We start from the raw sequence: 13,194 nt of genomic DNA on the forward strand, positions 1-13,194 counted from the left end.
TTCTTAGAGAAGTGCTTGGCTCGTACTAAATTTTAATAAACACTAGTTAGCAGTAGAAATAGTTGTAGTAGCTGCAGCAGTATAATTATATCATCAATATAATTCACTCGTAATCCAAATCTGAGAACACTATATGGTAGTGTGAACCCACCTGCCTAAATCATTTCTGTTCAGATTTCTGAAAACTCTATACAAATATATACGAAACTCTGTATGTGTATGTATGTGTTGAGAGAAAAGAGAATCTATGTTTGAAGTTCAAAATTTCCAATAAATGTTAACTAAACACACATAAAACCATAATAAATACTGATTTTTATAGTCACAAAGATTAGCTTAACTGAGCTGAGTAAATGAAATGATCTTTCTGGCAGGAGCCAATCCAGATTACTACATATTTACAAAAATACAAACATATTCTTTTCTACTCCCACACTTTTCTAATGCCAAATATGACGAAGAAAATCTTTTGCTAAAACAAATCAGGCTTTAAAATTAATGATTTATGTCTCAAGTTAGGCAGGATATGAATAAGATATTCGATTAATTTCCAAATTATTTGGAGCTGCCACTTCATTGTCGTCGTCATCATCATCAGCAGCAGCAGCAGCAGCATTTTTGTATTTATTAAGTAAACCCCACTTCCGTAATAGCTAAAGATCTCCTTTTCCTGTGATATATTTGAAAATGGCATCATTTGTGGAACGAGCCCAGCAGTCAACAGATAAATGATATCTATTGCTTATTAGCTGTAAGACTAATAGTAAATTTCTACTTGCATAGCGTTTCGCAACTTAAAGCCCTTTGTATGCATTTGCTAATTTGACTATTACAACAATTCTATGAAAGCAGTTGAACGAAGCCAGCAGGACAGCAGGCAAACAGGGGCTAAAGACTAGACTGTACACCACTGGGCCAGCCTTGTGCCTGGTTGAGAGCTTTGTCTGCCCAAGGCTGTATCCCTTTAAGGATTTTCACAAGAAGCTGCACTTAAACCCAGCTGTGGGCCTACATAACTGCATTTCTCAGAGAAGTCACCTCTAATTTACACGGACTCATTTGATGAGAAAATAACAGACCAGCTATAAAAAGAAAATTTTAATTTTAGTGTTTCAGCGAGGATGAAACAGGTTCTTCCGATAACTTACCATGGCTGTAGAATTCGTTAAGTTTTGGTCAAGAAACCACTTACTAGCTTCTAAAATCTATATTCAAACTGTAATAGGATGTGTTCACCTAGTTGTTATAAAATCTTCTCTTTGATTTGTTTGTTTGTTTGTTTGTGTTTTGTTTTTGTACCATCGAGGACATTTGTACAAATGGCCATGTCAAAACACTGTGTCAAAATGTAAAATGACCCCATTTGCAACAAATAATGCCTGATTCTTGCCTTATCCGTGCCCTGACTCCGTCACTGACTATCCCGATAGACACCGAGGAACTCATTTATACTACAAAGTAATACATGTAACGACGACGTAATTCCAGCCCACTTCCTTGCTGCTCCCTTCCTACGAGATGGAATGCTGGCAATGAGATAAGGCTCAGGAACGGAGTTGAGAATACAAATTTTCAGATGTCACTTAATAAAATTTGTAAAGGTAAAATTTTAATTTTTTTAAAGCCATGTGAAAATGCTTCAAATCCTGATTTCTATGCCGAAATTCCAGTTCTCTAATCAGACTTAAAACAGAATTTTGCATTTTCTACCATCTCAGCTTGTTCTCCATTTTCTCAATTGGAAATATTTTTGAGGTCATAAAAAGAAAAGAAAAAAGAGAGTATTTATGGGTTACATATTTTATTACATATGCAGCATTAATTCTCTCTCTGAACTGAAAGCTATAATTTTATCACCTAGCGCCGTAAGCAGACACTACCATTACCACCTCGAGTGAGAACCAGAGGAAATAGTCATAGTCCTTTCCTAATGGACTTCTGCCAGAGAAAGTTCCAGCTCTCTTACCTTTGGGTTCTTGTGATTCATCATCGCTATCTGAGCTATCATTACTCACAATATGCTTTGCCGTAATGTTTTCTGTGGAAAGAAAACAAAAGAACAAAATGATCTCAGGTGTCAAGACTTACACTTAAATTTGCTGTAAGGAAGTAATCTCCTTCCTTACTAGATTTACGAATGTAAATTTAGGTCAATTTAGTAAACCTAAGTTTATTAGATTTATTAGTATTTTCGAATTTCAAATATTGGAAAACAAAATTTCCCAGGACATGAAAATTCAGTTTAAAATTTATTCATTCATGATTTAAAGGGAAGAATTTTTTGTTTATCTTAATTCTGACAGGAAGACTGACTTGATTATAGGAAGCTCCTTATTATACTAAAAAAAGTATATTTTTCTTCGATTAAATATGTTCAAGTGGTGTTTATAAAGGCAAATTCAGGTTAAAACCAAAATCTACAAGGGGGCTACACAACAGTTTCATCAAAATAAATGAAAGCCACTAATATAAGATATCTTCTAATTTTCAATAATACTGAAAATCATCTGTTGAAATGTTTCTCTTGGTGTCAAAAATTTGTGCTCCTTCAGAATATATTAAGAGAGCAGTTATAAAAACTAAAATACAAACCATAAATTCTTAAAATAGCGACAGGAGTAAACTTTAACATAATAACTAGTTGTCTTTTTTCAAGTAAAAAGCACCTAAATTATGGAGTCCACGGACCATTCTTATAATCATTATTTACAGGAAAATCAAACTTTCTTTGGACACTTACATGAAATTGCTTTCTGTTTAGTGACTTTTTTTCCCTTTAATTAGTCAATAGATTTTATTTTTAATTTTAAGAATCTGATTCCAAATTTATCATTTTCAGTGACAGAATCATTTGGGGGCTTTAAACTCCGAGAACTACAGGTATAACTTTTGGTTCCCCGATATTGCTCTATGCATGTTTATTATACCTGCATAAATGTCATGTACACAAATGATCAAGATTATATATATATATATATAATGGAAGGGTTAATAAATGCTTGAGGCAATAGATTTTTCTAATTTTTAGATTTTAAAAATTTTACTGGCATAATTACACATATAAAATTCAATAAAAGAATTTTATGTTTACTGGTTAATGTTATTATACATTTCATGACTATCACAGAAAATAATTTTGTTCTATAGAGGAAGGGGCATGTTAAGAAACAGTCCACTCCAGGTGTGATATACATTAGTTGTGCTTCTGGTCCTACATGCATTCTAGCAAGGCAAAATTTTCTTTCTTTAAGCATTTTTTGGGTCATACTATAAGATGGTTCACCAAAATATTTTCTTCTTCATAAAGAAGTTTTTATTATATAAACAGCTAAATAGTCTGAATTTATCTGTTTTCCATCACTACTTTATAATGTATAGTTTCATCTATTCAAAAGCTTAGACTGCTCACATTTAAAAATCCTTGCGAATGTAAAAAAAAAAAAATTAATCTAGAGTTATCTGATTGTGGTCTGATTTACCTTAAAGTCCTTCTTCAGAAGGGAGGGAAAACAAAACTAAAACCACTCTGAACGCCCCTGTAAGAGGTAGACTTTAGTTGGCCAACAGATGAAAGAATCACCAGGAGTCTTCAGATTCAACTTGGTCACCTCTCTGGTCTCATTCCTGGAAACCCTTCTCTAATCTAAGGTAACACACATCCTGCTGACCGGGGTCCTCATGTTCACAGTATTCCCCCTAAGTCTGACACCCAGAACAAGTAAATAATCTGCCAAACCGCTGGCCTCAAAAGGGAGGTCTCACAACAAAGAATATTCTCAAGACTATTTAATATAAACATTCTTCTTTTCCTTGGCCTTCAGCCATTGTTTTCCCCACCTTCGAATGTGTTATTTCAGTTCTATTTTCTTCCTGCCTTAGGAGGAAAAAATAACAAACCCTAGGTTTATCTGGATTATTCAACTGAAAGGGAACACAGAGAAGCAAGCACCATCACATGCGGTACCATGTGGTAGTTTTATTCTTTCTTTTTTTTTCTTTTCCTGAAATCTTCACATAAGTTAGAGAAGAGTTAGTTATTTTCACAAAATTAGAGTTGAGAACACTATACCAGAAGAATAATGTTCATTAAAATAAATGAAGTCAGAGTATTTAGCATTAGTTACTCTTAAGACAATGCGGCTCTGTAGTTAAGAAGTAATGTACACACTATTCTTAGGAAACATTTAGGTTGATTCAATCAAATTATTGATATCTTTAGAACATTCAATTTTTTTGATTATTTTGTTTTCTCAACATATACCTGTTAATGAAATTTATCAATGTAGCATAATTATGATCAATGTAAGAATGTTTTTAGAATACCTAATTCTTCCTCCATGGTGGAACCTTTATTTTGTGAACTGGAAACTCCCAAGACTCTGTTGAACAATATAGAAAAGGCGCTGCCCCAGACACCTAAAATAAAGCGAAACCGGAGAACAATTTAGAATGCACCAAGATTCAAAACAGACATAGTAGTGGTATTTTGATCACTTACCCATTAGGAAATGCAAGGGGTTTTCTTCGTATTTCTTCACAACTTTTCCCATAAAAAATTTGCTTCCAAATAAGTCAGGAGCCATAAAAGTACCGTATTTAGCCATGCCAATCTCATACGGACTAAATTCAACCCAATCTGAAAGCATCCAAAAAAAAAAAAAAATTCAATTCACTAATAGGAAAGTACTACAGACATGTGCACAGTTAAAGATCATTTCAACAATGCCATGATTATTCTCATTCATTTATTTTAAAAGATTTTTTTAAATAACCACATGCCTGTTATATACAAGGCATTGTATAGAAGTTGAAGTTGAGGGGAAAAACTTATAGATGAATACAATGAGAACACAAAAACATCCCTTCTAATTTGCACAAATCGAATACTTTTTTTGCATTTAAAAATTCACATACCTTTTACAAATTCATCTTAACTCTAAAAAAATGGAAAACTAAAAACTGTGCACTCAGATTTAAGATCCATAAAGGAGACAGATTTAAACTCTTCTTGGTAATGCAGACAGACTACGAAAATGGGAGAAAGTGTTTCTAACATTTGCTTTTTCTTCACCTTTCCTCAACTTTGCTTATTAACCATTCTTCTAACTCACGAGATTATAATACCAAGTTTTATGCTGAATATCTCAAGAAACACATGGTAATAAGGTCAATAGAGTATGCTTTCTAACAGCAGAAGCTCCAAAGTCAAAGACCTGGGTTCAAATCTCATTCTGCTGATTATCAGCTGTGCAACCTCAGGTAGATTACTTGTGTTCCCTGTGTCTTACTTCCTTAATCTGTAAAATGTGAATAAAATCAGTAGTTTGTAGAATTGTTGTGAGGATATAATGAGTTAAGAAATATGAGGAGTTTACAAGAGGATACAACACATTTTAATCACTCAATAAATGGTAGCCACTATTATATTTCATGTATGTCTCTGGCTATAATATGTCTAATAATTATCTGAATCTTGATGTATTTAAGAGGATTTCAGGTTTCTGACTCCTGCTTTCTACACTTGCCTCTCTCAGTCTTCCTCTTCATGGTAAATGGTACTACTTTGCATACATACCATTATTCATACTTTAGAATTATCACTGAGGATTCTCTTTCCCTAATATTTCACATACAAATATCCATTTCTATAGGCTCTATTATCGGGTATGGTTAGAAACTTATTCCTTCGTCCACCATGACAAGCTCTCAAATTCTCTGCCGTGGATCTTCACGATAGCCTCCTAAAATATCTCTTCCCTCTTCCCCTACTGTCTTTCTGACACCCTGTAGCTGGAAAATGATTTTTAAAGTACAAGTCATAGCATACAATGCCAGCTGAAAGCTTTCTAATGACTTCCCATTACACTGAAAATAAAAACATGACAGGCAAGGCTTCATGATGGTCTGGCTTATGTTCCCTGCTGGACCACACACCCTAACCTTTCTTCCATCATGTTTTGTCTTGCTTAGTTCACTTCGGCCGCACAAGCCTTCTTAATGTTCTTCATAGAGACCAAGCTCATTCCCGCCTTGGTGCCTTCATGCTTCCTATTCCCTTCTGCAATCATAAAGCTTCTTTGTCTTAACCTTTAGTTCGAGGTCTTCCTTGTCCATCCCCCATTGGATACCACCATCATCCAACCCTGTATAATCAATGACCCTCTGTCCTCCTTCACTTTTGGTTTTTTTTTTCTTTCTGAAATTGTAACTTGTTTATATGCTTTACCCAACAATCCCAAATTCAAATAACTTCAAATCCACAAATTTTTTTTTTCCTGTTAATTTGGTGGTAAAAATGGACCTGAACTCATTTAGCAGAAAAACCAATCTTGAAATGATACGAAGCTTAATCTTCATTTATCACACTCAATCTGAATATTGACACATTTTACCGGAGAAATCACTCTACTTGATTATAAGAGTCCAGTGGTAGTATTATGCAATACAAAAATTTTTCTTAACTTTAAATCTAAAATAGTCTGAATTTGAAAACATCTGTTCCCAAAGTCTAGAAAAGGAATTGTGGATATATATTTACTATTTCCTCAGTGGTAGATCAGAACATTCTACTTTCCTGAAAAGGGTGATAAAATCACAATTGTGATGAGAACACATTTATAATTCATTTCAAATCAAAGCCAATGGCATGTATACCCTGCATCAGAAAGTTTTGTATTTTATAGCCAGCAAGATGTGACTAGCAATAAATTAGAGGCTGTTAGGAAAATTTCTATATCGCTAAGAGTAATTTCCTATCTCTGAATTTCACACCCTTCTTTTGGGTACTGAAGCATAATCTCCTGGTTCCTCCTTCCCTAGCCATCTTCTTACTAATGCTGTGGCTTGTGCACACAATAATTATAGACATTCTCAAGAGGTGAGATTTGCTGTCTAATCCTTTCTAAAGAACTGACCATGGTAGTATTTGTCTATTATTCCTTTGCTGTTAACTTGTACATTTCAAGGCTGAACCTCTCTCTTGCACCTCCATCGACCCATTTCCAACTTCCTGCTGCGCTCGGATCTGCTGTCATCACATCCCACTACACTTTCCTGGAAAGGAGTTCATCACTTCTCCTTCCGGTCTAGTTTACCTGTCTCTATAAACTATAGTATCACATCCCCGCACCTGCCCTGCCCAAAACCAAATATCTTTTAACTGAAACCGCTCTCATCAAATCATCAGCACATCTTACGGGTAACACTTAGATTTTTCATATCTATCTTCTCCTCCTTTTCCTTATCAGTATCTCCCTAGTTCGAAGACCTTATTACGAAAACACAGTGATATCACTGTTTTCAATTTCTTTTCTTTCCAATCTACCCACATGAATCATCAAAACGCTTTTTCAAAAAAAACATTACTTAAATACTTGTATTGCCCTACCCAAAAGCATTAACTATTTCCCATTATCATTGTAATCGAATAAAAACATTTGTCTAAAGTTCAAATCTTTCTGTAGCTTGACACTTACGGTTTTGCCAAGCATACCACCTACTCTTCGCCAGTTCATTCCAAGGCTAGTGTTTTGTTACTGCTCCCCAAAGCATTCCTTTGGCTTCCCTTCTGAGCATTTTCTCAAACTGTTTTATGCAAAGATAACTTTTCACCTCCACTTGACAGATCTTTCCAAGTTCAGCTTGAAATCATGTTCCATCACCCTCATGAAGTCTTTTTATGACTATACTAAATATCTTTGATATCTTAAGTTTATGTCACGTCTGCACATTTAAACACATTCTACATATATGGCTCATTAACTTTTTTAGATTCCATTTTTTGTCTTATTAATAATACTGTCACTTTCTTGAAGAAAAGTACTATAGTGTTACTCTTTTAGTGTCTTTCAAAGAACTTAACATGATGTAGAGTCAATGAGTTGTGCTCAGTAAATGGAAATTTTTAAATAAAAATTTTAAACTCTGTCAACAATGGAGTGAAGTGCAGGAGTCAAAAATATTTAACAGTTCAAACGACTAATGTTTATTTGTTGAAAATCTTCACAAGGGGAAATGTTTAAAATTATTCTAAGAGGGAAGAAAAACATTCTCTGATATTGTTGAAGAAAAGTTGATAAAACTTCTGTAAGCTAGTATAGTTCTTTGACTTCGAAAACTATAATTCAGATATTTCAACTTTTCCCCCCTTGAATATCCATTTTTTTTTAAATTGAATATCCATTTTTAATCAAAGCAAATTTCTAAGGGATAAAGTATAGATGTCTCCACTCTTTTTTCCCCTCAATAACTCAAGCTACTTGAACCCTCGTAACATGCATCTCTGAATGCCTTATCGGGGTACAAGGTTCACATAACTAATGTTTGATGGCTTTGTCCAACTCTGTGGAAAGAAACAGCTTGAACCTCATTATCACAGAGGCTGCGTTAATGGTGCGCCTCTCATCTCAGCAACAATATCACGGTCAGGCAGATGCCCCAAATCGGACCTACCTAGATTAGTAACCGAATGTAAAACAGCTTTTTCTCACTCTGGATGATTGCAAAATATTTGCTCACTGAAATATTATTTATTCTTTAATTATTTTAGTCAAGTTTTCTCTAGAGAATAGCTATTGACTAAAAGTTCAGAATAAAAAAGGCAACTGTGAAAATGCCATAACAATCATAATAGTAATAAAACTACTATATTTTTGTCATTTTATCATAGTCAGTCTAATGCATCTCATATAATTGTCTTAATAGCCTTGTAAGATAAATCTGATTAATTAATATCTTTTTCTTTAATAATGAAGAAAATAAAAATCAGAGAGATTGAACAACCTGCCTAAGATATTTCAGCTTAGAAGTAAGTCGAGGCTTCCAAATTAGTGTGGTGCTTGTTTGACCATATCATAATGTTTCTGGGGGTAAAATATGGCTTATTTGGCTATGTACAGAATTGAACAGCATGCTAGGGGTATTTATCAGCCAATTTCCAAACATTCCAAGACAATAGCCATAGGAAAGCAAAAAATGATACAAACGAACAAAAACCAGTTGCACAACGGCACAAACTTTTCTTACATTGTGAAATCTTGGCTTTTCTCTGACCACCATGACAGTCAGGTGTGGTTCCTTTTGCTGCTGAGCACAGCCCAGGGTCCCTAGACTCGTGCTGCATTCCTTACCCCCATCCAGTGATTAAATTTGCCTTTCATACTACAGATCCTATTCATCCTTCAGATCAAGATTTCTGACTTTTCTTATAAACATTCTAGCTTGCTAAGATTTACGGAAACTTAAACGGGGCTTTATCTCATTTACTTAGCAAGACGCTATGAGGAGAGTCTCATCCTTAATTAACAGATGAGGAAACGGAAGTCAAAAGGTGTTATATACCTTGGCAAGGGACCAATGCGTCATAATATTCCCGTCTTTCATGTTCTTGAACTTCTTTAATCATTGTTGTAAATTTCTCAAACAGATAACCGGGTCTTAGAGAATGAGGTACTATTGTAGGGGAGGGGAGTTCATGCTTATCCCTGACCTGCTACATTCAAATGGTCAGTAATCAAAGAAGCTAATGTTTTTATGGATAGCACAAAGAATTTTTGAGACGTTTTCAGCTCTGTTACTTACCACTATGTGACAATATGCAAATCATTTAATCTTTCTGAGGTTTTGTTTTTCCCTTTAGTGAAGCTGAGCTAAAAAAATTCCTCCCCAGGTTATAGTAAAAATTGAATAAGATAATAAATTTAACTGCTTTCTGAACTATAAGCATGATACACATTTTAGTCAACAAAACTTATAAACATTTTTTGAATAAATAAATTCCAGGTACACCACATTTTATAAATAATTCAAAATTTTTGCCTGAGAGTAATCAGTTGAGGAAAAAAAGGAGACTTGGTAAAACTACAAAAGGGTTATGGATATACATTTATTAATTACACGACATTCATAATGATTTTTTAAGCTCATAGTGTAACTGATGTCACTGAGATACTTTTCCTAAAAATACAAGGGAACTTTCTAGCCAAAGTCAGAAATGCTGCCACACTGCAGAGTAGAATAGGCAGAAGTCCCCAGAAGTATGTCACTTACTTTTAGGGCACAGAACAAGAAGCAAAGCTACAGAAGAAACAAGTGTTTAGATCTGAAATTTAACAAAATGAGGCATTTATTCACCAGCTCCCACAGTATAGACTAGTACCTTTTAGGTGCTGAATTATAAAAATTAGAATAGTGCTTTGAATGATAAATGTATATCATATTATCCAATTTAATAACTGTGTAAGTGGCAAGCAAAAGAATATGTATTGCCGGAAAGTGCTAGGCATATTGTTTTGTTGAAAATCTTTGAAAATAAGTCATTAAAATTGAGTTGTTGTTTACGTTCCTGATTTATTTTTTATAATTTATTTTTTATTCTGCCAATATCAATGAAATTATATTAGCAATTAGTTTCATGGAATACTCTCTACAATCAGAAAACAATCTAGCTTAATATCTTCTTGGATTTTCAAATGTTTTCATGTTATAGAAAAGACATTAAAATAAGCAACTGAAATTGGTTCCTTAAAGAAAATCATTAGAAACCACAGGTCAAAGGTTCCAGGAAATGTTTTGAAAGAAAGAATTACATACCTGCAAACATCAGTTCTGAAACATCAGGTTTGACATGCAGACAGGTGAAAAGAGGTAAAGGGCATTGTGCAGTATTGACTTTTTCCTTCAAACTACTCAAGGTAATGTTCATTCTCTGTCCACAGAAGAAACAAAGAAATGGCTTTAAATATACAAAATGAAAAGTATTCAAAATCTTACTTCCCATCAAGATAGTTAATTCTTTAAATAATAAAACTAAGTCTTATTACTTCAGAAATCCATGGGTCCTGAATAAACAGCGAGAAGTAAGCTCTTTGAAAGTAATTGTCTTCATTCTAAAAACAATTCATATCTTTAGAGACTGTGTCTACATTTGAAGTGGAGAACAATTTGGCAGCTATGAAGCCCAGAAAGAATTTAGCCCCAGATTTCCTGGCATGGACTCTATCTCCCTGCGTTATCTTCAGTTAAAATGTCACACTATAGTCTTATGTTAAATAAATTTGTTCCATGTGATTTACTATGTTTTCTGACTCTCCAGGCAATCTCTATTTTTCCTCTACCATAAAAATATTATTTTTATTCTTTTTATTTACAAAAAAAATACCATTTGGGAGAATGAACAGTTAAGAGTTAGAATGTCTATTTTTCCAAAGAATAGGAATATAAAAGTACTTCCCTACTCATTAAAACTGATACACAGTTAGGATGAATTAGTTAGCATTTGTCTGAAACATAGAAGACTTATGTCTGGCAGGGACTATGTGCTCAATACATATTGTTGATAGGATAAGCTGAGTCAAGTGACTTTTACAAAATATCGTACTTTGTTTTATTTAAACCATTATAATGTACATAATCTACTTGTAGCAAAAGGATTATAGATTGAGCTATAGCTTACATTGTGAATTAGTGTTTCTCCTATTAACATTCCAAAGATATCCGTAAAGGTGACAGGTTGTCCAGACCTTTTCTTCTTCCATAAAGACTCAACATATCTCTTAACTTTCTGTGGTGTGAGAAGTAAAAGGGGGTTATAGCTAACATTTTTCATTAGCTCTTCATTAATCTCCTCTGGCCCTTTCTCTGGAAAATCAGGGTGAGAATATAAGGTTGACATGTACCTGTAAAGAAAACAAAAGATGATTTGTAAAGATAAAGGGTATTACATAGTCTGCAAAGGAAGTAGGCACTCTCTGTCTGAAGAAAAAGAATGGTAGAAAGAGTTGGTTAACTTATTTATCTGATTGATGATATTAACCCATTTAAGGAAAGAATGCATTAGTTGGAAAGTAGTTGATCTATAATGGAAGCAAAGTGAAGGAGAGGTCTCAGAGGCAAAACTGAAATTCCCAAGCATGGTCCAGAGGGGAGGATGTCTATCATCTAGTCTCCAGGATTGGGTATGACTATCATACTATAAGAAACTGATGAAACATGTGAGTCGTGTAAATAAATTGACTTGTCTGGATATAATACTAGTCAAGCAATCAGACAACATGACTTTCGATGATGATTTTTCAACAGGTAGAAAAAGTGTGGTACAAATCAGTTGTGAATACCTAGTGCTGGCAAATGTGATTTTAATTGTCCATTGGCCAACTAGACCAAACCTTGCCAGCTGTAGATCTCAGAATTTCTGAGCATACTAATCTGATGGTGAAATCCTGGAGAAGAATAGGTCTTTAAGGTAAATGCTTTCTTATGAATATTCTTGGCCATTAGCCATTTGGCCACTTCCAGTGATACTAGAAATTACCTTGTGCCTTGGTGCTTGATATTTGGCTGATAAACATTAAGTTACCACCCTCCTTCCGATGAACCAATACTCCTAGAACTATAGCTCTTATGGTGAATATTCATTATTAATTTACTTATTCATCTCCCTTAATAAGTTAAGGAAGTTAATAAGTTGTGGCCTCCTATGGGAAAACTTTGTTCATCTTTTTTAGCTTCAATGACTAGTAAATATATGGTAAATGGCAAGCACAGTTTTTTGAACTGTTGAACTGAGATCAAAATAATGAAAGAAACAAATACTCCACCATTTCATCTAATCAAAGAGAAAAGAGCACATATTTTAATCTCTTGTTTCCTTGACTTTCGAATCAAGATGACTGCCAATGATGGCTTAACTTTTCTTCATAGAGAGGGGAAAACTATCTCTTGTTGGGTCTCTGGTATGTTCTAGGCCTGTGTTGGTTAATTGCTGATAAGCTGTTGTCTTGAAGACTTGCAGTAGCTTTCAATTCTTTTATTTTAAGATGAGCAAAGAGAGAATTGCTCAATTAAAATAATAGGTTCATAGTTGCCCAATTAATAACAGTAGAACTAGCATTTAAAATGTTTCCTCTTCTCTGATAGGCTTTATTTTTAAAAAATCTTTTAAATAAGATTACAGTTCTTAGAGTCCAAACTATTTACACTTTACATTAAATTAGAATTTCTTGTTGGATTTGGAATTCTTTAAAAATGAACTGAGAATAATGATAAGTTAACAAATGGAGAGTGATGATAGAACTAAAACGGAATACACGGTCTGCAAAAAAAAAGTTAAAATTCCTAAAAGATCTTTACTATACATAGTGGATTCCTAACATTTTCCACAAACATGTGATAAAGATAAATCAGATGCACTTATTC

At 33.9% G+C, this 13,194-nt stretch overlaps 1 protein-coding gene across 3 annotated transcripts in view; it reads right to left on the minus strand.

Moving 5' to 3' along the window:
* The window catches only part of PLA2G4A (phospholipase A2 group IVA), a 235,663-nt gene that overhangs the window by 22,522 nt on the left and 199,947 nt on the right, over nucleotides 1-13,194 (minus strand). For all 3 annotated transcript variants that reach the window (XM_036234504.1, XM_036234506.1, XM_036234505.1), the window contains exons 9-13: nucleotides 11,453-11,675; nucleotides 10,591-10,705; nucleotides 4,499-4,636; nucleotides 4,324-4,416; nucleotides 1,967-2,038 (exon numbers count right to left, since the gene is read on the minus strand). In XM_036234504.1, coding sequence (XP_036090397.1) covers nucleotides 1,967-2,038; nucleotides 4,324-4,416; nucleotides 4,499-4,636; nucleotides 10,591-10,705; nucleotides 11,453-11,675 — 641 coding nt within the window. The remainder of the gene's footprint in view (nucleotides 1-1,966; nucleotides 2,039-4,323; nucleotides 4,417-4,498; nucleotides 4,637-10,590; nucleotides 10,706-11,452; nucleotides 11,676-13,194) is intronic.

This window comes from Rousettus aegyptiacus, unplaced genomic scaffold (assembly GCF_014176215.1).
Source record: "Rousettus aegyptiacus isolate mRouAeg1 unplaced genomic scaffold, mRouAeg1.p scaffold_m13_p_17, whole genome shotgun sequence".
In the NCBI taxonomy this organism is placed as follows: domain Eukaryota; kingdom Metazoa; phylum Chordata; class Mammalia; order Chiroptera; family Pteropodidae; genus Rousettus; species Rousettus aegyptiacus.